The sequence below is a fragment of the Leopardus geoffroyi genome, chromosome C1, assembly GCF_018350155.1.
Source record: "Leopardus geoffroyi isolate Oge1 chromosome C1, O.geoffroyi_Oge1_pat1.0, whole genome shotgun sequence".
In the NCBI taxonomy this organism is placed as follows: domain Eukaryota; kingdom Metazoa; phylum Chordata; class Mammalia; order Carnivora; family Felidae; genus Leopardus; species Leopardus geoffroyi.
The window spans coordinates 48,637,625-48,661,069 of NC_059328.1; the positions used below are offsets into that span (position 1 = coordinate 48,637,625).

Consider the following 23,445-nt stretch of genomic DNA (forward strand, 5'->3'; position numbering starts at 1 on the left):
TTTGCCAGTTTTGATGCCTTTGATTTCTTTTTTTGTCTCATTGCTGACGCTAGAACTTCCAACACTATGTTAAACAACAGCGTTGAGAGTGGACATCCCTGTCATGTTCCTGATCTCAGGGGGAAAGCTCTCAGTTTTTCCCCATTGAGGATATTAGCTGTGGGATTTTCATAAATGGCTTTTATGATGTTTAAGTATTTTCCTTCTATTCTGACTTTCTCGAGGGTTTTTATTAAGAAAGGATGCTGAATTTTGTCAGATGCTTTTTCTGCATCTATTGACAGGATCATATGGTTCTTATCTTTTCTTTTATTAATGTGATGTTTCACATTGATTGATTTGCGAATGCTGAACCAGCCCTGCAGCCCAGTAATGAATCCCACTTGATCATGGTGAATAATTCTTTTTATATGCTGTTGAATTTGATTTGCTAGTATCTTATTGAGAATTTTTCATCCATATTCATCAGGGATATTGGCCTGTAGTTCTCCTTTTTTGCTGGGTCTCTGTCTGGTTTAGGAATCAAAGTAATGCTGGCTTCATAGGATGAGTCTGGAAGTTTTCCTTCCCTTTCTATTTTTTGGAACAGCTTGAGAAGGATAGGTATTATCTCTGCTTTAAATGTCTGGTAGAATTCCCCTGGGAAGCCATCTGGTCCTGGACTCTTATTTGTTGGGAGATTTTTGATAACTGATTAAATTTCTTCGCTGGTTATGGGTCTGTTAAAGTTTTCTATTTCTTCCTGTTTGAGTTTTGAAAGTGTGTGGGTGCTTAGGAATTTTTCCATTTCTTCCAGGTTGTCCAGTTTGTTGGCACATAATTTTTCATAGTATTTCCTGATAATTGCTTGTATTTCTGACGGATTTGGTTGTAATAATTCCATTTTCACTCATGATTTTATCTATTTGGGTCATGTCCCTTTCTTTTTGAGAAGCCTGGCTAGTGGTTTATCAATTTTGTTTATTTTTTCAAAAAACCAACTCTTGGTTTCATTGATCTGCTCTACAGCTTTTTTAGATTCTATGTTGTTTATTTCTGCTCTGATCTTTATTATTTCTCTTCTTCTGCTGGGTTTGGGGTGTCTTTGCCATTCTGCTTTTATTTTCTTTAGGTGTGCTGTTAGATTTTGTATTTGGGATTTTTCTTGTTTCTTGAGATAGGCCTGGATTGCAGTGTATTTTCGTCTCAGGACTGCCTTCGCTGCATCCCAAAGCGTTTGGATTGTTGTATTTTCATTTTCGTTTGTTTCCATATATTTTATAATTTCTTCTCTAATTGCCTGGTTGACCCACTCATTCTTTAGTAGGGTGTTCTTTAACCTCCATGCTTTTGGAGGTTTTCCAGACTTTTTCCTGTGGTTGATTTCAAGCTTCATAGCATTGTGGTCTGAAAGTGTGCATGGTATGATCTCAATTCTTGTATACTTATGAAGGGCTGTTTTGTGACCCAGTATGTGATCTGTCTTGGAGAATGTTCCATGTGCACTCGAGAAGAAAGTATATTCTGTTGCTTTGGGATGCAGAGTTCTAAATATATCTGTCAAGTCAATCTGATCCAACGTATCATTCAGGGCCCTTGTTTCTTTATTGACCGTGTGTCTAGATGATCTATCCATTGTTGTAAGTGGGGTATTAAAGTCCCCTGCAATTACCACATTCTTATCAATAAGGTTGCTTATGTTTGGAATTAATTGGTTTATATATTTGGGGGCTCCCATATTTGGCACATAGACATTTATAATTGTTAGCTCTTCCTGATGGATAGACCCTGTAGTTATTATATAATGCCCTTCTTCATCTCTTGTTACAGCCTTTAATTTAAAGTCTAGTTTGTCTGATATAAGCATGTCTAGTCCAGCTTTCTTTTGACTTCCAGTAGCATGATAGATAGTTCTCCTAACCTTCACTTTCAATCTGAAGGTGTCCTTAGATGTAAAATGTATCTCTTGTATACAGCAAATAGATGGGTCTTGGTTTTTTATCCATTCTGATACCCTGTGTCTTTTGGTTGGAGCATTTAGTCCATTTACGTTCAGTGTTGTCTGTAGGTTTCATGCTTGTAGTGATGTCTCTGGTCCTTTGTGATCCTTGCAACGTTTCACTCACAGAATCCCTCTTAGGATCTCTTGTAGGGCTGGTTTAGTGGTGATGAATTCCTTCAGTTTTTGTTTGGGAAGACCTTTATCTCTCCTTCTATTCTGAATGACAGACTTGCTGGATAAAGGATTTTGGCTGCATATTTTTTTTTGTTCATCACCTTGAAGATTTCTTGCCATTCCTTCTGGCCTGCCAAGTTTCAGTAGGTAGGTCTCCCACTACTCTTATGGGTCTCCCTTTATAAGTTAGAGCCTGTTTATCCTTAGCTGCTTTCAGAGTTTTCTCTTTATCCCTGTATTTTGCCAGTTTCACTATGATATGTCATGCAGAAGATCGTTTCAAGTTACGTCTGAAGGGAGTTCTCTGTGCCTCTTGGATTTCAATGCCTTTTTCCTTCCCCAGATCAGGGAAGTTCTCAGCCATGATTTGTTCAAGTACACCTTCAGCCCCTTTCTCTCTTCTTCTTCTTCTTCTTCTGGAATTCCTATGATTCAGATATTGTTCCATTTGATTGCATCACTTAGTTTTCTAATTCTTCCCTCATACTCCTGGATTTTTTTATCTCCCTTTTTCTCATCTTCCTCTTTTTCCATAATTTTATCTTCTAATTCACCTATTCTCTCCTCTGCCTCTTCAGTCCATGCTATGGCCGCCTCCATTTTAGTTTGCACCTCATTTATAGCATTTTTAGCTCTTCTTGACTATTTCTTAGTCCCTTGATCTCTGTAGCAATAGATTCTCTGATGTCCTCTATGCTTTTTTTAACCCCAGCGATTAATTTTATGACTGTTATTCTAAATTCTTGTTCCTTTGTATTCCTTAAATCGTTTTTGATCAATTCGTTAGCTGTCACTACTTCCTGGAGTTTCTTTTGAGGAGAATTCTTCCGTTTCGTCATTTTGGGTAGTGCCTGCGGCGGCTCCAAACTGCAGGGCACTTCCTCAGGAGGGGTCCTCTTGACAGCTCTAAGGCAACCCTTTGTGGTTGTTGTTGTTTGAACTAGTTAGTATTCCTTCCTCCTCTGTCTCTTTCACTCCCCCCCCTCCCCCCACGTTTGGTAAGACACAGTAAGTAATTCAAGGCCTGACCTTGCCTGGGCTAACAGCTTGGATGGGGAGGTGGAAATGGTGTGATCCGGAGATTGGTGCTTCAACACCCAGACCCTTTGCCCCATACCTGGAGTTACTGCCTTCTCATTCCTGTCATCACCCCTCCTTTTGGGACCCGATACTATCTGTTGCTGCCACTTTAGCCTGAGAGTTTCATTTCCTGCTACTTTTTTCTTTAGACTGCTTTGTTTTGTGGATCAAAAGGCTGATAGTAGGTTAAGCCAAGCTAAATTTCTGAAATAGCTATGACACTGAAGTTGAGTTAGCATTTTAGCATAGATCCTCTATGGACAAAGAATGGAAAGAAACAGACATTTTAATATATCCCTTTCTGGCTTAAACATAAATCCGAGAAACAGTAAAACTGACCCATCTCTCTTGTTTTTCAGATAGACCACGTGGTGCAGGGTCATGCTGCCTTCCCTGAACTACAAGCCAAGGCCACAGCCAGGTAACTGCTGTCCCTGTTCCCTTTTGTAAGCTCCTGTGCATTCCTGCACTGAAGGCATTCAGTCCCTTTAGGCAGATGTGTGATTTTCAGTTCCTATGGGCAGTGAAGATGCCTGGCAGTGTTTGGTTATAAGATGATCCAGGACGTACATGCATTAATTTTCAAAATGATCTAAGAGAATTCAAAGAAACTAGAGATCCCCAAAGAATATGCCAGGAACCCTGGCTGAGAGACTCTAATGTAGTAGAAGGAACATGGATTTGGGGATCAGAACTTCTTGGGTTCAAGTTCAAATCCAGCTTTACTCCTTACTTGGTGTGTGACCTTGGGCAAGTTATCCAATCTCTTTAAGCCTTTCTCTTCATCTGTAAAACTGAGGATATTAACTGCTACAAAATGATTTTCAGGAAATGTTGTTAAGTGAAGAAAGCAAAGAAGTGTTTACAGTTCCCTTCTTTTTATGTAGAAGGAAGATGACTATAAGAAACTATATGTGTACTTACTTGTGCAAGAGAAATGCAGGGAAGTTAAATCAGAAAGTGGCGAGACTGGTTACCTAGAGGTGGTGAGTAGGCATGCAGTAGAAATATGGGGGAGTGTAAACAGGGTCATAGGTGGAAATGGTACTTCTTTGAGTATGTTTTTCGATATACCCTAATTCTTAGAACCATGGTGATGCTTCTTGTATCCCTGAAAATAGAAGGGAGGGAGGGAGGGAGCAAGTTTGGTTAGGTAGGTAGGTTAGGTAAGGTAGGTAGATAGATAGTTATGAGGATATACGTATGTGGTGAGAATAGGCAAAATAAAATACAGTTAGCAAAAACGAAACGTATTGTATTAATAATGAATAACATAACCGCACTAAGAAGGGTTTGGGAAAGAAAGGAACTAATTTAAGTAATTTTGGGAAAAATGTTTTGATAGTATAATGTATGGTTAAAGATAAAATAACTATACTTGAGTATTATAGTCTAATTCCTAAATTTGTTTTTCATAAATGTCTGATGAGCTCTTCTGAAAATCTGTCATGTGTATACCACAACTGAGCAAATAAATAAATATATTATGGATAATGGGAGCCAGGCCTCTCTTAAATAGGGAAAGGGAAGGTTACAATGAACCCTGTGGTAGTGGGTGGAAATTGGAGATATTAGGATCAAATTGTGATTTTGTATGTATGTGTGTAGGTGTAGCTATGTACAGGTAGAGCTATAGCTATAGAGAGAAATAAATCCAGTATATATGTTCATGTGAGTACACATACATATATTCCCTGTGTTCTCTGCTGAGACGGCCTAGAAACAATGACCCCTAGGAGCAGTTTGCATGGCTAGCACCAGATGCTGGTTTTTAAATAGTGTTCTCTACCAAAAAGTAGGTTTTAGAAACATGGCCGATTCCAAAGAGAGGGCGGGGAACATATACACGTGAACGTTTTGTGATGCCAGAAAGTAAGGAACTACTCAAAGAAGAATTGTCGAAGGGCACAGGAACCAGCACTAAGAATCTCTCAGTGGTCTTTGGGGACAATTTGATCAACTGAATTAGTAATGATAGTATAAAGTGACTCCTTGAGGCCATACTTATTGAAGAAATAAGTGGGGAAGAAAAGGCAGATTTCCCTTTGCACTGCAAGGACCATGTACTTGAAATTAATAAATGTGGAGGAGAGGTGCCTGTGTGGCTCAGTCAGTTAAGCATCCAACCCTTAGTTTTGGCACAGGTCATGATCTCATGGATTGTGTGTTCAAGCCCCGTATCAGGCTCCGTGCTGATAGTGTGGAGTCGGCTTGGGATTCTGTCTCTTCCTCTCTTCCTCTCTCTCTGCCCCTCCCCTCATCATTCTCTCTTTCTCTCAAAATAGATAGACCTTAAAAAATAAATGTGGAGGGAATAATGGAACTAAAAGATCATCATTAGGCAAACAGCACTTGTTGCAAGCAAGAATCACCAATGGATGCTGAAATTAATGAGTGAAAGTATGATGCAAAGCAGGATACATGCATAGTCGCAAAGTATCTCACTCATTAATAGCAAAGGCAAAAGGGTAACTTCACAGTGGAGAGATCTGGCAGACAACACCTCTCTCATGGTTCGTGAGTTCGAGCCCCACATCAAGCTCTGTGCTGCCAGTGTGGAGCCTGCTTGGGATTCTCTCTCTCTCCCGTTCTCTCTGTCCCTCCCCACCCTCTCAAAATAAATAAATAAACTCAAAAAAAAAAAAAAACCAATAATTATGTTAATTTCTTAGGTGTTGAGTATAGGAAAATCTGTGTACTATTTTTGTAACTTTTCTGTAAGTCTAAAGTTACTTCAAAATGAAATCCATTTATTATTTTTTTTAACTGCTTAAGACAGGAGTGCTGTTGGGCCTTTTTAGAAAAGTAAGGTATGCTATAATATTAACAGAAAAACCCCATGTAGCAAGTACATGGAAAATGAGAGACAGTCTAAGGTAGAGGTTAATACCATAGACTCCGGAGCCTGTTTGAATAGTGGGGAGCATATGGTGACAAGGGTCAAGCTGTTCTAAGTTTTCAGGGAATGAAAGTAGTAATGATAGAAGTTGTCGTTATGGGTGTCATTACTTATATTAGACATTTCCACCCCACCAAGGGGCTTACATTCTAATAGGGGAGGCACCTACACAGAGCAGAATGAGATGCATACTATACTAGAATGTAAGCTGTCTGGGGGCACCTGCGTGGCTCAGTCGGTTGAGCACCCAACTTCCGCTCAGGTCATAATCTTGTGGTTCGTGAGTTTGAGCCCCACATCAGGCTCTCTGCTGTCAACACAGAGCCCACTTTGGATCCTCACTCTCCTTCTCTATCTTTCTCCTGCTTGCGCACTCTTTATCTCTCTCTCAAATAATAAATAAACTTAAAAAAAAAAAAAAGCAGTCTATTGTCAGGATGTAGATAAGGAATGGTCCTGAAAGGGAGTTTAAGGAAAGCTTCAGAAGCTTTCCCTTCTAGCAATCCCTGGTTATGACCCTCTTACCACTGAGAGGGATCACACCATGTAACTTCATCAACTCACACTTTATTTGGCTTAGAGACCATGTAACCTAGAGCAAGGGTTCCTACCTTCAGATCATGAGCGAACCCCTTAATTTGTGTGCAGAGTTTTGTTGATTGTATTCTTACGGGTATAATTCTCTGAAGAGAGGCCATCACCTTCATCAGATTCTTGAAGGAATCCAGCATTCATAAACCACAAACCCAAAGACAAGAACACTGGATTTGGAGTTCAGACATTTGGATTCAAACCCCAGCTCCCAACATGCATCATCATATGAATTTGTTTCCCCATCAGAACATGGGGTAGTCACTCTGCAAGAACCAGCCCTGGGTACCTCTGAGAATTTGCTTTGATTTTAATGAGGTAATGTATTTGGCAAGGCTTTGTAAACTCTACTGTGACAATTATGACAACAGTTCTTTCTGCCACTATTACTAATGGTTATAAAAGTGGAGGATGTTTTGGTGGTGGTGGTTCTAGGGTTAAGCAGCAGAGCAGTCATCCATAACCTGCTGACCTTCTTGCGGAAAGTGTGGTAAAGTAGCCAGAATGCTGGGCTGGGAATTGGAGGTCTGGATTCTTGTGCCATTTCTGCCATAATTGTCTCAGTGACTCAGTTTCCTCACCCATAAAACCACAATAATACTTCCTTGCTTACCTCATTTTACAGATGTTATGTGGATGAAAATAGATTGTGGAAATGCCAGTCTCTGAAGATCTTAAAGCCCAATACAAACCTAAGGGATAGGTAGATTTTGGAATGCAATATTCAAAATTTCCACAGCTCTACTCTGTGGATGAGCCTCATGTGAATAGTTTTTATAGAGAAGAAGAGAGAGAGATTTATGGATTAGTGTGCAGACTCAGAGAAACAACAGCACAGGGTGGTACAGAAGCAGCAATTCATAGAATTCAGAACTGGAGTCAACTGGATTTAAATCCCAACTCTTTCCACATACTAGTCGACTTTACGCCATCTTCCTACTACCTTCCTGTATTTCTCCCTTTTTAGAGCTAAGCTTCTCCAAAGCATTGCCTCCATCCTTGGTCACTATTTCCTCACTTTGTATACTCATCCCTTGCCCACTTCAGTTTGAATTCTGTACCCATTGACCCCTGAAACTGTTAAGGTTAAGGTCCCTAGTGACCTCTGTTGCTGAGTCTATAGGGTGCATTCCAGTCCCCATCCTGGGGCTCTCAGCAGGATGTGGCATCAATGATCACACCTTCCTCTGCTTTATAACACTCTCTTTCCTTGGCTTTCTTTCTGGAATGTTAACTTCTCCCAGTTTTCTTCCTATATCTCTGGCTTGTCCTTTTAGTATCCTTTTCAAGTTCAAGACTATCACATCAAAGTTCTTTACAGCTAGGGTTCTGGACCCTTTTCCTTCTCTCTTTGTCATTCTTCCATGATGCTCCCATCTATATATACTCTTGGCTTCATTTCTTTCTTAAATTTTACATCCAGCTCGTATATTTAGCAGGTATTCAATAAATGTTGGTTCTCTTTCCTCTCACGTTGCTTCTATTGTTTTGTACAAGAAAGTGCATCTCTGTCTTACAGATCTATGAATAGAATATCCCAAGACTACAGAGGTCTTAGGACAAAATAGGCATGACTTTACTGAAGTGAATTTGGCTGTTTGGAAAGGACAGCAAATCCCTGGGAATCAGAGACTGTAGGTCTCTTTTGGTGCAGCTTGAGGCTCTCTGAAAGCAGAGTGCAAGTTACTCCTGCCTTAGAGCTTAGCATCAGCAAATCCTATTTGAAACTGCAAGAACAAGTGCTGATAAACAGATTTAGTATTTCATACTCTTGATTTGCCCTAATCTTCTCAGACCCATCCCTGAAGAGTGATGTTTTGTGAGCTTATAAATTAAGTAAACAATAACTAGATGTGCTCGTGCGTGTAATTGGCAACCAGAGTCTCTCTCTCTCTCTCTGTGAGGCCAAACTTTCACTCCTTAGACAGAGACTGCCTTACACTGATCATAACTTTGGCTCTTTTCCCCTAAACTGTTCTTTATTGTCTTAATTCTCTTATAGAACCTTAACTCCTACTGTCTCAGAAGGAGGTTCTGGTGATAGCAGAATTTGGTGGGGAGGTGTTGGCACAAACCACAAGCGCTAGATTCAAGGTTGGCAGCAGAACAAAGGTGATGAGTAATGAGTGTCTTATGAGCATTTATAATAGTGAACAAAGTTAAAAAAAAGTCCCTATTTTCATGGAAATTATATATACACGATAGATACATACAAATTGTGTGTGTGTAGGTAAAGAGCACACATTTGCACACCAGGAGTTGATAAACTTTCTAAAGAAAAACAGATGAGGGGCACGTGGGGGGACTCATTCGGTTAAGCATCAGATTTCATCTCAGCTCATGATCTCACAGTTTGTGAGTTCAAGCCCCGTGTCAGGCTCTGTGCTGACAGCTCAGAGCCTGGAGCCTGCTTGGGATTCTGTGTCTCCCCCTCTCTCTGTCTGTCCCCTGCTTGTGCCCTCTCTCTCTCTCAAAAATAAACTTAAACAAAAACAGAGATGAGTAAATAGACAGAACGAGGGGTGTTGAGGTGATGGATGGGAACTCTTTCAGGTGAGGAAGCCATCTTTGATGGGGTGACACTTGTGTGGGACTCTGAATAAAAAGTGGAAACAAACCATGACTCAGTGGGTTACGTGGCAACCCAAGAGTATATAAAATAACGAAGTCTGTTTATCAGTACTTGTTTCTGCAGTTTCAAGTAAGATTTGCTGATGGCTTAGCTCTGAGATGGGGGTCTTCTGTTTTTGGAGTGCCCCAAGCCATACCAAAATACCTGAGGAACAGCAAGGCCCCAGGCCTTGAGGCAGCAGCCTGCTTGGGGGGCTCCAGGAGACTATCAAGGCCCTTGTGGCTGGACCAGACGGGGAGGGAGTTGGGAACAGCTAAGGGCTTGAAAGTTAGCCAAGGCCAAACCATGGAAGTCATTGAAGGTAACCATGAAGACCCTGGCTTTTATTCAAGGTTTTCATTTCTGAGCCGGAGGAGAAAGCCACCATCAGATTTCCCTTAGAAGGATTGCTTTGGCTGCTCTGTGGAGAGGACACAAGACCCTTTTGGTGGGGAGAGAGGAACAGAGTAGAACAGAGGGCCCCTAATGTCAGCAAGCTCTCAGTCTACCAAAAGGGGACGACTGTAATCAGACGCCCAGCCTGTTGTGAGTTACTTTTACAGAGGTCACTGCAAGCAGTGATCATTTCTTGTGCTCTCCTGGTTTCAGGCCCCTTGAGATTACCGGAATGAAGTTTTCCCAAACCACGTTTTCTCTCCCAACCTTTCTTTTCTCCCACTCTCTTGGATTTTTCTGCCATTTCTGTAGGGACAGTCAGTGTTTCTCAATCTGATTTATTTCTCAGACCTTTTTTTTTTTTTTCTCTTTGCCTCTGTGATTCCCGTCATCCCACTGAGGATCACTTTCTAACCCCATGGGCCAAATCTCAGGTGCATTTAAAGCTCCTCATTAAAGGCTGTGTATGTTCCACTGGAGCAGGGAAAGGAAAAAGAAAAGACAAGAACATTTATTGAGAACTTGCAGTGTTCCTGACACTGCTCTTTCTGTTAGCTATATATATATATATATATATATGTATGTATATACATATACATACATACATATATATGTATAATTTCATTGAATCTTTTTTTAATCAATAAACTTTATTTCTTTTTTTTTTTCTTTTTACTTTGATCCAAATTAGTTAGCGTATAGTGCAACAATGATTTCAGGAGTAGATTCCTTAGTGCCCCTTACCCATTTAGCCCATCCCCTCTCCCACCTTCCCTCCAGTAACCCTCTGTTTGTTCTCCATATTTATGAGTCTCTTATGCTTTGTCCCACTCCCTGTTTTTATATTACTTTTGTTTCCGTTCCCTTATGTTCAACTGTTTTGTGTCTTAAAGTCGTCATATGGGTGAAGTCATACGATTTCTGATGAGGAAATGAGGATTAAAGGGACCTCTTCGACTCCACTTCTAAAAATTATTCTCACTTTCCATTCTCCTCTGGTGTTCTCAGATTGCTTCCTTGGCCTTTATGGCTCCTTGAGTCTCGGCCCCTCATTCTGACAACTGGGGCCATCAGTCTGTCAGCAAGTATTTACTTGGGCTCCCCTGAGCTAGGACAGTCATGGAATGAGGGTGATGATATTAACACCTTTCATCCCCTAGGATGTGCCAGGATAATCACTAAATTCTTGATGGCTCTTGAATGAGAAATGTTTCTTAAACAGAAATAAGCTACATATCATAATGCCTTTCTTTGGCTTCTGTTTTGCATGCAAGGATTAGAAAGTACTCAGGGCATTGGGGTCCCCTCAGAAAGACTGAGGACTGTGCTGACTTAGGAAATAAATTCTCCATTTTCTCCCTCTCGGTGGTTACTGTTGCTCAGCACAGTGCCTGGCACATGGAAGGGGGGTGGTGTCCCAAGATATTTTTCCTCTTCCCGCTCCATTCTGAGGTGTAGACCAGAGTGCCTGGAACATCGTGTCCATATGACTCCAGAGATCCGCCCTTTGGCAAACCAGTGGTACAGTGAAACATAGAGTTGTAAACAACCCAGAAATTCCATTTCTTGTATTCTGCATTGGAAGACATGTATGTAACACAGTGCCATGTAGGGAGAGCTAGACAATGAATAACATCTTATGCCAGACAAGAAAGTTTGTGCTTTATCTTGAGGATAATGGAGAGCAGGCCCTGAAGGGTTCTAGGTAGGGTGTGAGTCATGATCACAGTTGAATTTTAAAATTTACTTATTCATTTTGAGAAAATGAGAGAGTGAGAGAGTGTGCGCAAGCAGACAAGGGGCAGAGAGAAAGAGAGAGGGAGAGAGAGAATCCCAGGCAGGCACAGGCCTGTTAGCACAGAGCCTGACCTGGCGGCTCAATCCCCCAACTACGAGATCATGACCTGAGCTGAAATCAAGAGTGGGACTTGATTTCACCCAGACACCCCCCTCCCCACACCCCGAGTTGCATTTTAGAAGAATCACCGAGGAAGGAGCGTAGGAAACCTAGTTGGGAGTGGGCAAGATTTCAAGAATGGGCTTCCAAGAGGAACCATTGGTTGGGTTGTTGGCTATCTGACCTGGAACTCAGGAAAGAAATGAGCAGGAGACACGATCATATATTTGAAAGTCCTCAGCCCTAGATGGTACCTGGAGCCACGAGAGGAAAATTGGATCATCCAAGGGTATGGAAAGAGGGACAAGTCTCTGGGAGACTTAAGATATTTAAGGGACAAGTAACGAAAGAGAACCAGCTGGAGAGGAGGTACGAAAACCAAAGGAATATAGTGTCTGGAATCAAGAGAAAGAGAACCAATGAGTAAGAAGTGGTCAAATGGTACAGAATGAAAGAGAATTCAAGTAAGATAAAGGCAGGAGATGGTCCATTGGAGTTGGAAGCAAAGGCTATTGTTCTTCACTGTGGGACCAGTTTCAGTGGACTACGTATTGCAGCGGGTCAAGAGGTGAGGAACTGAAGACAGACAGACTTCCTCAACTCCTAGAAAGGACATACATGTCTTCTTCTAGACCATGTATTATGATTTTTGCTTTGAAATTATGGTCACTACACTTCTGGGCAGCCCAAGAATCCAAAGAATTAACTGATTTATAGAGAGGGAGGAGAGAGTAGAGATTCCAGGGGTGCTATCCTCATCTAAGATTATAAATAATAAAGTCTGTGAACAGTCTTCCCTGACTCTTGGATGTTTCAAAGCTAGAAATGAATTTCCTATGAGGGGAAGGGAGGGGGAACTATTTATTCATTACCTCTCATTGTACAGTGCTGAGGCTCTATATTGAATCTTCACAGCAGCCTGTAAGGGAAAAGAATTAGTCCTGAATATAGAAAAGTTAATGAAGCTTAGGGAATTTGTGTACCTGACCACCCAGCTGCTACACAGTGAATATACTGTGTGAAGGTTACAACTGTGTTTTCTTCAACATATGCATTGGGACCGGGGCAGCAGGAATTTCTCCCTCTGACCGAAGATACGTGAGCCTGGGGGTTGTGAGAGGGAAGGAGAAGCACACACTTGAAACAGTTGATGTGTGATTCCCGAGCTGGGAGAGGTCAGACCGCCATTTGAGAAGGAATTGGTAAAAAATAAAAACATAAAAAATAAAAAAAAAAAATACAAAATGAAACAAAGTCAGAACCAAAAAAGGCATCATGTAAGGTTAAAATTATGTGAATAATGATGTGCATTTGTTATTATAATGTTTTCCAAGTGCATTTCATTTTGAATGATATACTCAGATAGCACACATGGTAAGGTATAATTGGAAAAACGTGCAGGAGAATGGCCGCATTCAAAGAATAAACATACAGCTGTGAGGAGGTTAGGAGTCAAAGGGGTAAGCATATGGCCCGTCCCCCAGGGATCTCATTAGTGCATGAGTGACCATATATGTAAGAGGCTAAACGAATCTCACTGTTTGCAAAGACCCAAGGTAAATGAGACAATGACAAATCAATAGTAATTAGGCCTATAGGTTCTTATTGACCCAGATGTCTGAAACCAAATGCCCTGCCCTGAGATTCCTTGAGAGGCAAATGAAAAGATTTATAGATGTGTGCTTTAAAAAAAAAAAAAAAAAAAAGCCCTTCGCTTTAAGTGCAGTGATGGTATTCTGAAGTCGGATGTTGCTAGAATCAGTGCAGACTCTGGATTCTGGCTCGGATGGACGTTCCTGTGGCTTTTGTGGTCAATGTTCCTTTTGGACCGTGAGCAGAGAGAGTTGGGAAATAGAAAACCAGGATGTGATTGTATTCTACCCAGGTATATGGCTCCGGCCCTACCTTCCAGGGAGGCCTCCAGGATCCTCTCCTAACACTGTCAGAGAATCATGCTAAAGCAGAGTTCGAATGTGGGCTTTGACAAGTCTTTTCCGATCTGGGTTACAGATATGGCTTCAGAATCCCTCAGAGAAGGGTTTGTTTAAATTTGAACTTGGTCACTTGTCTTCACTTCTTTGAGCATCTTGCATAGGCTTGCACACGTGCACACAGACATACTCCCTCACTCTGGCACTTACATGGAGCAGTTTTTGTTTTCTATCCTTCCTATATTGGAGTTCCACATAAAATTTTTATTTAACCAGGGGCACCTGGGTGGCTCAGTCGGTCAAGCATCCAACTTCAGCTCACGTCATGATCTCACAATTCGTGGGTTCGAGCCCTGCATCAGGCTCTGTGCTGATGGCTCAGAGACTCGAGCCTGCTTCGGATTCTGTGTCTCCCTCTCTCTCTGCCCCTCCCCCACTTGCGTTCTGCCTCTCTCTCAAGAACAAATAAACATTAAAAAAAATTAAGAAAAATTTTTATTTAACAAAAGAGTTTGAAAACCACTGCTCTAGTTGTTTGTCTCTTCCTTTAATGTTAGTTTAGAAAACTTTTGGGAACTTCATGGGCTCCATGGGAACATTCACAGTGTCACAAAACTGGAATTAGAAATCTCTGAGCGACACTCCTAAAGCATTTTTGAAATTCAAATACTGTCATCTTGAGTACCTTAGATATTACCCTCCCTTGGACATTGATTTCCTATACTTTTCTTCCTGCCATTGTTCAAGCCGTGAGATCTTTCCAAGGTCACCAGTGACAAGAGGCATGGATGCCACCCTCTGATAAACCCACTTTCCTCTAGAATCGTTGGTACAAGACTTTGAGAATGAAGCACATTTGAAGAGGGGAAGGGCGACCAAATTTAACCTTTGTGCCTTGCAGTAAGATTCAGCTCCGTGAGATAGGTATTATGATACCCATTTTATATGGGATAACTGAAGTTCACAGAGGGCGAGTTACTGGCCCATGTCACCCAGCTACCGATCTGAGCCCAGATCTACCAGAGGGCCAGAGCCAGGACTACCGTAGCTCTCAGTCTCCTCACCTCTGTCTCCCTCTCCCCCAGACATGTGGAGACTGAGAGATAGTGTGACTCCCTCATCCTGCATCGAAAGAGACTGAGCCTTAGAAAGGAGCAAGAACAAACGTGACGCCATTTGGTGCCTTTGGGTAGGAAATCAAGTCTCCTAGTTCCTGATCTAACTGCATTCCTCTGTGCTGTCACTTCCTGTGGCCCAGCTCCTATGCTGAGTCCAAGAACTTAGGTTTATACTCGTCACCCCATCATTATTGTTACAATTAGCGATACAGATTTTTAAAAAATCCTTTACATATGTCCACTATTGTCCCATTTACAAAATACCGTATCTTCACATGCATAGCCTCCTTTGATCTTGACAGTAACCCCATGAGGTAAGTTGGACAGGGATTATGATATCTGTTTTTACAGATGCGAAGAAAGTGGTTCAGAAAGTTCGAGTAACTTTCTCATGGTCACACACCTACTAGGGGTAAAGCCCCTCCTGGCCCTGGTCTTCCGATTCCAAGCCTTTCCGCTTTGTACCAGGACATGCTGCCTGTTCTTGGTGATGGCACTTCATGATCTGAGAGTACAGAATGCTGGTTTCTGGGGGTTTGGGTAGTTTCTTTGCTGAAGGTTGGGGACTCTGCTTTGTTTTTGGATCTGATAGGGAAGTACAGATCGTTTCTTTCTGCCGAAGAGTTTGCCTCCCGACCCTACCCCCCCTTTTGAAAACAAAATCAACGTCTCTTCCAGATGCCAAAGTGTATATGCATATTTGAACAGTCACCTGGATCTGATTAAGAAGGCTCGGCCTGTGGGTTTCCTCACTGTTGATTTACATGTTTGGCCAGACTTCCATGGCAACCGGTCTCCCTTAGCAGATCTGACACTAAAGGGCATGGTAAGTAACAGCCAGTCCTTGCACGAAGGTGCAGGCAGGCCAAAGGTCTACAAAGTTGGGAGGAAGCAAAGTGAGGGGAAAGGAAAAGAGGAAAAATAAACAAGGCGGGGCAAGGGCACACAGGCTTCTTGCAGATGCATCGCTTGTTGCGAAGGCCCTTGCTGCTCCATAGGATGAGCTGCTGAAAGTTCTCATTGTTGCCGAGCCAACCTTGAAAGCGTTAAAAGCAGTATTTCTTACATTTAGCTACTGCTGCCTATTTGTCCTGTGGAGCGGCTGGAAGTCATGAGCCCCTGCCTTGTGATTTTTTATTCACATCAGTTTGCAGAGTCATGTTTTCTGTCTCCATCCCCAGGCTGCCCAGTAAATAAGTGGTAAATATTACCACCCATGGTCTTGATTGCCATAACCACATGTCTGCTCAAGCTCTGAGTCAGAGCTGTTCCGAGTGCGTGTTAACATTATTAGGATTTCAGATTAAGCTTTGCTAAAAGGAAAAGAAAATTAATAACTTATACTGATGAATAAATTCAGCTGCTGGTGACCTTTGGGGTCACTGATGGTACAGAAGATTTTGGGCCCTCCTTTAGGAGCCAGGATCAACTTGTGGCAGAGTTCATAGCCTCCTAAACTAAGATAGAACACCCTGGTGGCCAGGCAAGATTAGGTGGCTGAGTGTAGGTAGTATAGCCATTGAGAATCGTATTTGAGGTTGGAAGAAGCACGTTCAAGCTAGAGAAATAGAACTCACCTTCAGTTCCCAGAAGCCAAGAGAGGCCACAAATAGGAAAATAAAGCAGGAATTCAGAATCCATGAAGATGTCAAGATGTCAGGAAGTCAAGAAGCAGAATGTGCAGTGAATGGAGGTGGGAGTTCAGAATGGAGGCCAAACCTGGCGATTCAGGGTTTACACTGAGTGATGGTAGAACAGGCGGCTGGCTTTGAGAACTTCGAGACTCAAAATTCTATGGTTTTATGACTGATTGTATTGAGATTTTTTAAATGTTTTTATGATGCCAGTAGGAAGACCTGATCTTTATTTTCATTACCTAGTTGATACAATCAGCTTCTGCCAATAAAAGGGGAGTCGCAGGAAAAGAAAAGAAAATGGGACATAGCCAAAGTTATGTCTGTCTGGAGTCCATGAAGCGTGCCCGCACCGCTGACAATGAGCTTGGCCTCCTTACTTGGCCTGCAGAAGCAGAAGAGGAAAGTTGGGAGAGGGTCATGTGGCCACAAGCTGCAGCCACAAAGCTGCCCTTGCAGATAACTGACTCCTGGGTACCCACAGGTTGGGGTAGAACACATTTTGTGTGGGTACAAGAGTGAGTGACTTAACTGGAGACAAATACCTGAAGCCAAATGTAATGGGCCTTTAAAATGTTCACGATGTTAAGAAGCATGACCAGTTCATAAGATGACCCCAGAACAATGCAGGGCTGTGGAGTGAAATGATCATGGGTCTGGAGCCCATGGCCTTGGATCTGGAGTCCTTCCCTCTCTTGCCAACTTCTGTCATACCCAGCTTCAATACCTAGCATGGCAGGACTCATGGCTCTCAGTGTCTTTTCTCTGTTCCTTAAAACCAAGCCTGACACCCAAAGATTTAAGAATTGCCACCGTAAGGATATTCTTATAAAGGTAACCTCAATCCAAAGTGTAATTCCAAAGGAGCCAATGGAATGTTTTCATGAACGCCTGTCTCATTATAACAAGTACAGCTAAGTACATGCTTACCAAAGGAGGCTTCTTACACGGGGACATACTCCCAATTGTATCAGAAGATCCTAGTATGTTTACTTTTTGAAGTTTTACAAACATAACTCACATCTCATGTGCTGTTTCTTAACAGTGATTTCCTTTTGTAACTGGCCTTGGGTTGGGCTTACATTGGAATAGCTGTCTCTCCATGAATTTACATCACATCACTAGAAGGAGAAGGTGACCTTGGTAAGACAAAAGGAAGGAAATTCTGGACTAAAAATTTCTCCCAGTATTTCTTGCTTTTTTTTGAGAGAGAGTGAGGGGCAGAGGGAGAGAGAGAGAAGGAATCCCACAAGGGGCAGAGGGATTTTTTTGAGAGAGAGGGAGGGACAGAGAGAACTAGGGCTCGTGTTCACCCGATGCAGGACTCGAGATCACGAACCATGAGATCATGACCTGAGCCGAAGTCAGATGCTTAACCGACTGAGCCACCCAGGCACTGCCCCCGCCAGTATTTCTTTCCCTCAGTTTCAGATAACATCAAAGTAATCACCCTGAAATCTCTACTGTCATGTTATCCTTTGTCAGAACCTGCAGTGACTACTATCTCCAGCACTCATTTAGTAGATCTTTATTTTTTACCTAGAAGTGCCTAGCACTGCCGTAGATACAGTAAGGTACAACAATATGTATATTCACAGAGCATGTTTCAAGGGAGGGAAGGGAAGTGCTTGAAACTGACAATTACAGTTGCTAAGTAGATAGAATGTCTACTTAGCAACTGTAATTGTCAAGATATTCCCAGTAGAGAAGGAAACCTATGTGATTTCTTCTTTTGGCTTCTGAAACATTTCTCTGGACATATACTAAGCACTTAATATGTACTTAATTGACAGTCAACATGGAGATAAGAAAGAAACCATGTATTGCTTTAAAAACATACATATGAACAGTTTGCTAATATTAAGTAGATTGGTTGCTGCTCTTAGTATCCATATGATATGTATTTAATACCAATATTAATGTCCAGGTAAATGAAGCCAAGAGGTTCCTATTTTATCCTACTTATGAAGACATTTGCTTATCAACTAATTAATTAAATATTTGAACTAATACAGGCCTTTTATAGTTGCCGGGCGATATAAGAATAACTAAATGTAATTCCAACCGTCAGGACTATTGCTGTCGGGATGGGGGACTGGGCAGACAGAATATATAAACAAGTGATACTGGGCATGCCAGCTGCAGGTGCCACTTACTGTCCAGGGCTCCCTAGATGTGTGGGAGATGACTGCCCAGCCTAGTCTCAGAGGTCAGGACAGGCTTCAGACAGGAGGTGACATTGACACTGAGTGAAGCAAGGAAGAGGGTTTGGAACCAGGAAAACCATAGTAAATGCAGTGTTCTAGAGGGGAGGAGAACATGGAACATGAACGCCTCCGAGTTTGGTTCCCTGCATCATTATCTAAGCAATGATAGATTGCATTTAGCATTTTATCTTGGTAGTAAAAAAAAAAAAAAAAAAAAAAAAACCTCAAGAGAAGCCCTGGACCCTCTCTGTACTTCTGCTTTCTAGCACTACACTCTCCCAGTTCTTTATCCTTCGCTCGGTTGACTCTTGTCTCTTATCTTTGTTATTCATTCATTATTGATCACCTACTACGAACACAAAGAAAAAAAGAAACTGTGGGTGTCCCAAATTCACATAAAATCAGGGAGATGATTATTGCGTGCATGTGAGTGTGTGCATGAACATTACGCACTATGATACTTGTGATGCAGGTATCTGTGCAAGCCAAAACAGGCGCTCAGTGGATGTCTGACTTTGAATGATTTTTTTTTTTTTTATGTGGCATTTGGGTAGTAAGACCTGATGCAGACTTCCTCTTCTTCATTTGAAAATACATGTGAGGATGCAAAAAAAAAAAAAAAAAAAAAGGCATAAACTCACACTGACTTTGAAAATTAACATGTCGTTCAACTAGCAACACCAGCACCAACAGTCTCAGAATCTGGGAAGAATTTTTAGAATCTAAAAGACTAGCTGGAACTTGTTTCGGAAACATAATACATGACATATAAGCAAAGTGAACCTCTAGCCTTGCAAGAGGTTAGACCTACCTTCTGCTCCTTGGCTTAATAACGCAAGGTCCCTTTAAGCCTAAGAACAGGGCAGGCCTCCCTCTATGCTGCTGCTGATGGTTAGGGTGTTTTGTTTTTTTGGAAGCAGCCAGTGAGTTTAATTTCCCAGAACTCTCCCACAACCCCAGACCTTATCTTCCCTTTCAGTTCAATCCATCAGAAGACTGCCAACCCAAGAGGCCAGCTGGGCAGGAAGACCTATCTGGGATGAATGCTGCTGCCCTACGTTCTGAGGATCCCGAATAAAACTCTGTTAATGGGAGTCAACATTAGGAAAAGCTGTGAATTTGGAGGAGGGCTATAGGTTTGCACATCTGCTGCCTGTTCTAACGGTAGAAAACCGGGTAGTGGTGAGGCCACCAAAGCTACCCAAAATAGAAGCTGCTAATTAAAAAAAAAAAAAATTTTAAATAGGGGTGCCTCGGTGGCTCAGTCGGTTAAGTGCCAACTTCGGCTAAGGTCATGATCTCGCAGTGGGCCGTGAGTTCGAGGCCTGCATCAGTCTCTGTGCTGACAGCTCAGAGCCTGGAGCCTGCTTTAGAATCTGTGTCTCTCCCCCCCCTCCACCGTCTCTCTCTCTCTCTCTGCCCCTCCCCTGCTCATGCTCTGTATGTTTGTCTCTCAAAAATGAATAAACATTAAAAATATTAAAAAAAAACTGCTAGACTCTGGGAACTGGCAACTAGCTTTAGATCTGAAGAGGCGTATCCAAGTTGCAGTGAGTGGGGCAGACAGTAAATCATGTGTACTCTCTGCTGGGAAGCACTGAATATGTATAGCTCTCTAGTTGAAATGAATAAAGAAATAATAAAGTGAGTCCATTAGAAAACAACATGTTGCATACAGAGCAAAAAGAATTACCATTGGAGCACAGGGAAAGGCCTCTTAAAGAATTATTTGCTACTGAAACCAAAAGAAAATATTAGAAAGACTCGGCATATTCAGTAGGTTGTGTTTTTTTGTTTTTTGTTTTGTTTTTAAAGGCACATCTCTATGAAATAGGACAGAAACTTAGTGGGGGGAAAAGTGAGCTCAGATGGAAAGCCAGTGGAATGAGGAAAAAAAAAAAGGAGATGATAAAGACAACTAAAAATACAGAATAGCAGAATTAAAACCTGCATTGAAGTCAATAAAAAACAATTTTTACAGAAGAAAATAAGATCACAGCTGCCATATGACCTAGCATATATTTTACACTTATTAGAAAAAAAATTTGAGGATAGGGACTACCTATGGCTTGTTTACTTTTTAAATTTCAGCAGTGTTTAGGGGTGTCTGGGTGGCTCAATCGATGAGGCGTCCGACCTCAGCTCAGGTCATGATCTCACGGTTGTGGGTTTGAGCCCCACGTTGGGCTCTGTGCTGACAGCTCAGAGCCTGGAGCCTGCTTCAGATTCTGTGTCTCCCTCTCTCTCACGCTCTGTCTCTGTCTCTCAAAAAATAAACAAACATTAAAATTTTCAGCAGTGTTTAGGTCAAAGACAGGCATCGAATAATTGCCTTATGGCTAAGCAATTATTTCCATCTTTATTTGTCAAGGGACGAATGAACAGTGACCTGCCTAAAGTCATAACGCCAAGAAATGGTCTGCCTAAATAAAAATGTGAGTCCTGACTTTGAGCAAGCACACCCCCACGGCTGCCTTAACTCATAGCTCTTTACTCTGCACGATACACTAGTGACTGTGAGATGGGAGTCCTAACACCCATCTCACACGTGGTTTCATACCAAACCACACTCCTCAGCCTGGTCCTCGCTCCCCTTCTCTGAAACCTGGCCCTCTTCCTTTCTCCCATGTTTGTCCTTACCCTGGCCCTTGGATTTAAGCTCTGACCTCTTTCTCTCCTCAGTAATGGTGCTTGTTTCCTTCACACCCTTACGGACTCAGATTTCAGAAGTAATCAGCACTCCTGCTTTGACCTGGCTGTAAACTCTTCTGCTTTAGAGCTGCCTGCCCTCAGAAGTAGGAACAGGGCACAACCCAGGAATCCTTCCCTTATGCGTGAACACATCATTTTCTTTTGTTCTGGTAACAGTTGGCTCCTGTCTATGTGCATGGCTGCTTCATTTCTCCTTCTGTGATTGACCTGTGGCACTAGGCTAAAAAGAGGTAGAGGCTAGGGATGTGGGCAGCTTAATGGTGTGCCTGGACCAAGTAGACATCTATGTAAATATTTCTCCTTTCCACTTGATAAATTAGTTAAGGGCCCTGCATACGATGTGTAAAGGGAGCAGAAGCTCGGGTCATAGCAATCGGTATCAAAGCATTTAACACTGATGGCTCTAGGTTCTTTAAAAGGAAAACATAAGAAAAAATGCTTGTATTTAAAGAAATGTGGCATGGTCATGCATCAAGAAAGATGAAGCTAAATATTCATCATCAGGAATGGTGGCCTGTTTTCTTTTTTTTTTTTTTTTTTTTTTTTAAACGTTTTTATTTATTTTTGAGACAGAGAGAGACAGAGCATGAACGGGGGAGGGTCAGAGAGAGAGGGAGACACAGAATCGGAAGCAGGCTCCAGGCTCTGGGCCATCAGCCCAGAGCCCGACGCGGGGCTCGAACTCACGGACCGCGAGATCGTGACCTGGCTGAAGTCGGACGCTTAACCGACTGCGCCACCCAGGCGCCCCATGGTGGCCTGTTTTCGATAGTTTTTATGATTGTTTTTATTTTATTTTTTAATGTGTATTTATTTTTGAGAGACAGAGAGAGAGAGACAGGCAGAGCATGGGCAGGGGAGGGGCAGAGAAAGGGAGACACAGAATCTAAAGCAGGTTCCAGACTCTGAGCTGTCAGCACAGAGCCCTACACGGGGCTCGAACTCACGAACTGTGAGATCATGATCTGAGCCGAAGTCAGACACTTGACCCACTGAGCCACCCAGGCACCCCTGATTGTTTTTATTTTAAATGTTTGGTTGGAGAGTTTTTACCCCTGTGAAACAGTAAAGGGAGCCCAGGGATCAAAGTCAGATCTGCATTGGCATCCTGCCTTGAAAATGTACCAGCTGTGTGACCTTTGACATTAGCTCTGTGAGGTCAGTCTGCTCATCAGTAAGTGGGACAGGCTTCCTTACGGGATGATTGTCAGAATCAACAAGGGGGAGACTATCACATAGTGGACAGACAACACCAGCAAATACTTTGGAACCTGTGGCTTCTGCTCAGTGGCCCTTATCTGCACGTTAAAAGACGACTAGCAGGATTCTAAGTGTAGCCTTTGGATGCCAAGTAGCCAGTCATGAGCCATCCGCCTCAGCCCAGGGACCATCTGGACTCAGCAGCCACGGAGGTCATCGGCTGTGCACGACCAGCTGGTGAAGGCGAACAGTCACTTGGTCCTCACAGAAGCCACATTTCATACTGTACAGAGATTAGTCTTTTCTCTACATAAGCCCTTAGGCTTCACTTCCCTTAACCACAGCAGGAAACACTCAAATTTTGTGTGCCTTACAAAACTTTAGTGCTGGAGGAATTTAGAAAGAGGGCATGCGTCTCGGTATATATGACTAGTTTCTATTCTCAAATTAATACTACCTCTTTGTTTTGGCGCTTTTTAAAACATTCTTTTCCTGAAATGTCCAAGAAGTCAATTCATCAAATGTAATCAAAGAAGCAAGTCATGTCAGAAGCCTATCAGGCCATGAAAACACCATATCCCCCAGTGGTTGAAACGTGTTTTCTCTGCTTCCTTTTGCAAGAACAGCGCTACCCAGAACGGAAAGTTATTTTCTCATGCTTTGAAGAGCTGTGATTTCTAACATAAGACCATATGCTGCTCAAACTGCTGGAGAGGTTGAGTCCTGCTCCAACGGCTCTTCAAAGCAAGCCCAGAGCAAGTGTGCCTGTGAAAAACCGAGACAGAGAAAGGGAAGACGCGTTGTAAGATCTTAGCCGGTTCCCAGAGGACGGAACCCCAGCTAGAGACGGGCCTTGCTAAACAGTGTCTGATGTGGATGGAGTCAGCAATGCAGATGAGGCTTTGCAAGATCTCAGGAGGAGCCACAGGCTGTCTCCCAGTGGCTTCCTCTGATGGGGAGGAGGATGCCAGACCTGGGAGCTCATGGGCTAATTCAAGCAGCTCGTGACTGATA

General features: G+C 42.4%; 1 protein-coding gene across 12 annotated transcripts in view; it reads left to right on the plus strand.

Moving 5' to 3' along the window:
* FGGY (FGGY carbohydrate kinase domain containing) overlaps positions 1-23,445 on the plus strand; it is a 419,791-nt gene that overhangs the window by 297,914 nt on the left and 98,432 nt on the right. For all 12 annotated transcript variants that reach the window (XM_045477592.1, XM_045477599.1, XM_045477591.1 and 9 more), the window contains 2 exons: positions 3,595-3,656; positions 15,357-15,504. In XM_045477592.1, the coding sequence (XP_045333548.1) occupies positions 3,595-3,656; positions 15,357-15,504 (210 nt within the window). The remainder of the gene's footprint in view (positions 1-3,594; positions 3,657-15,356; positions 15,505-23,445) is intronic.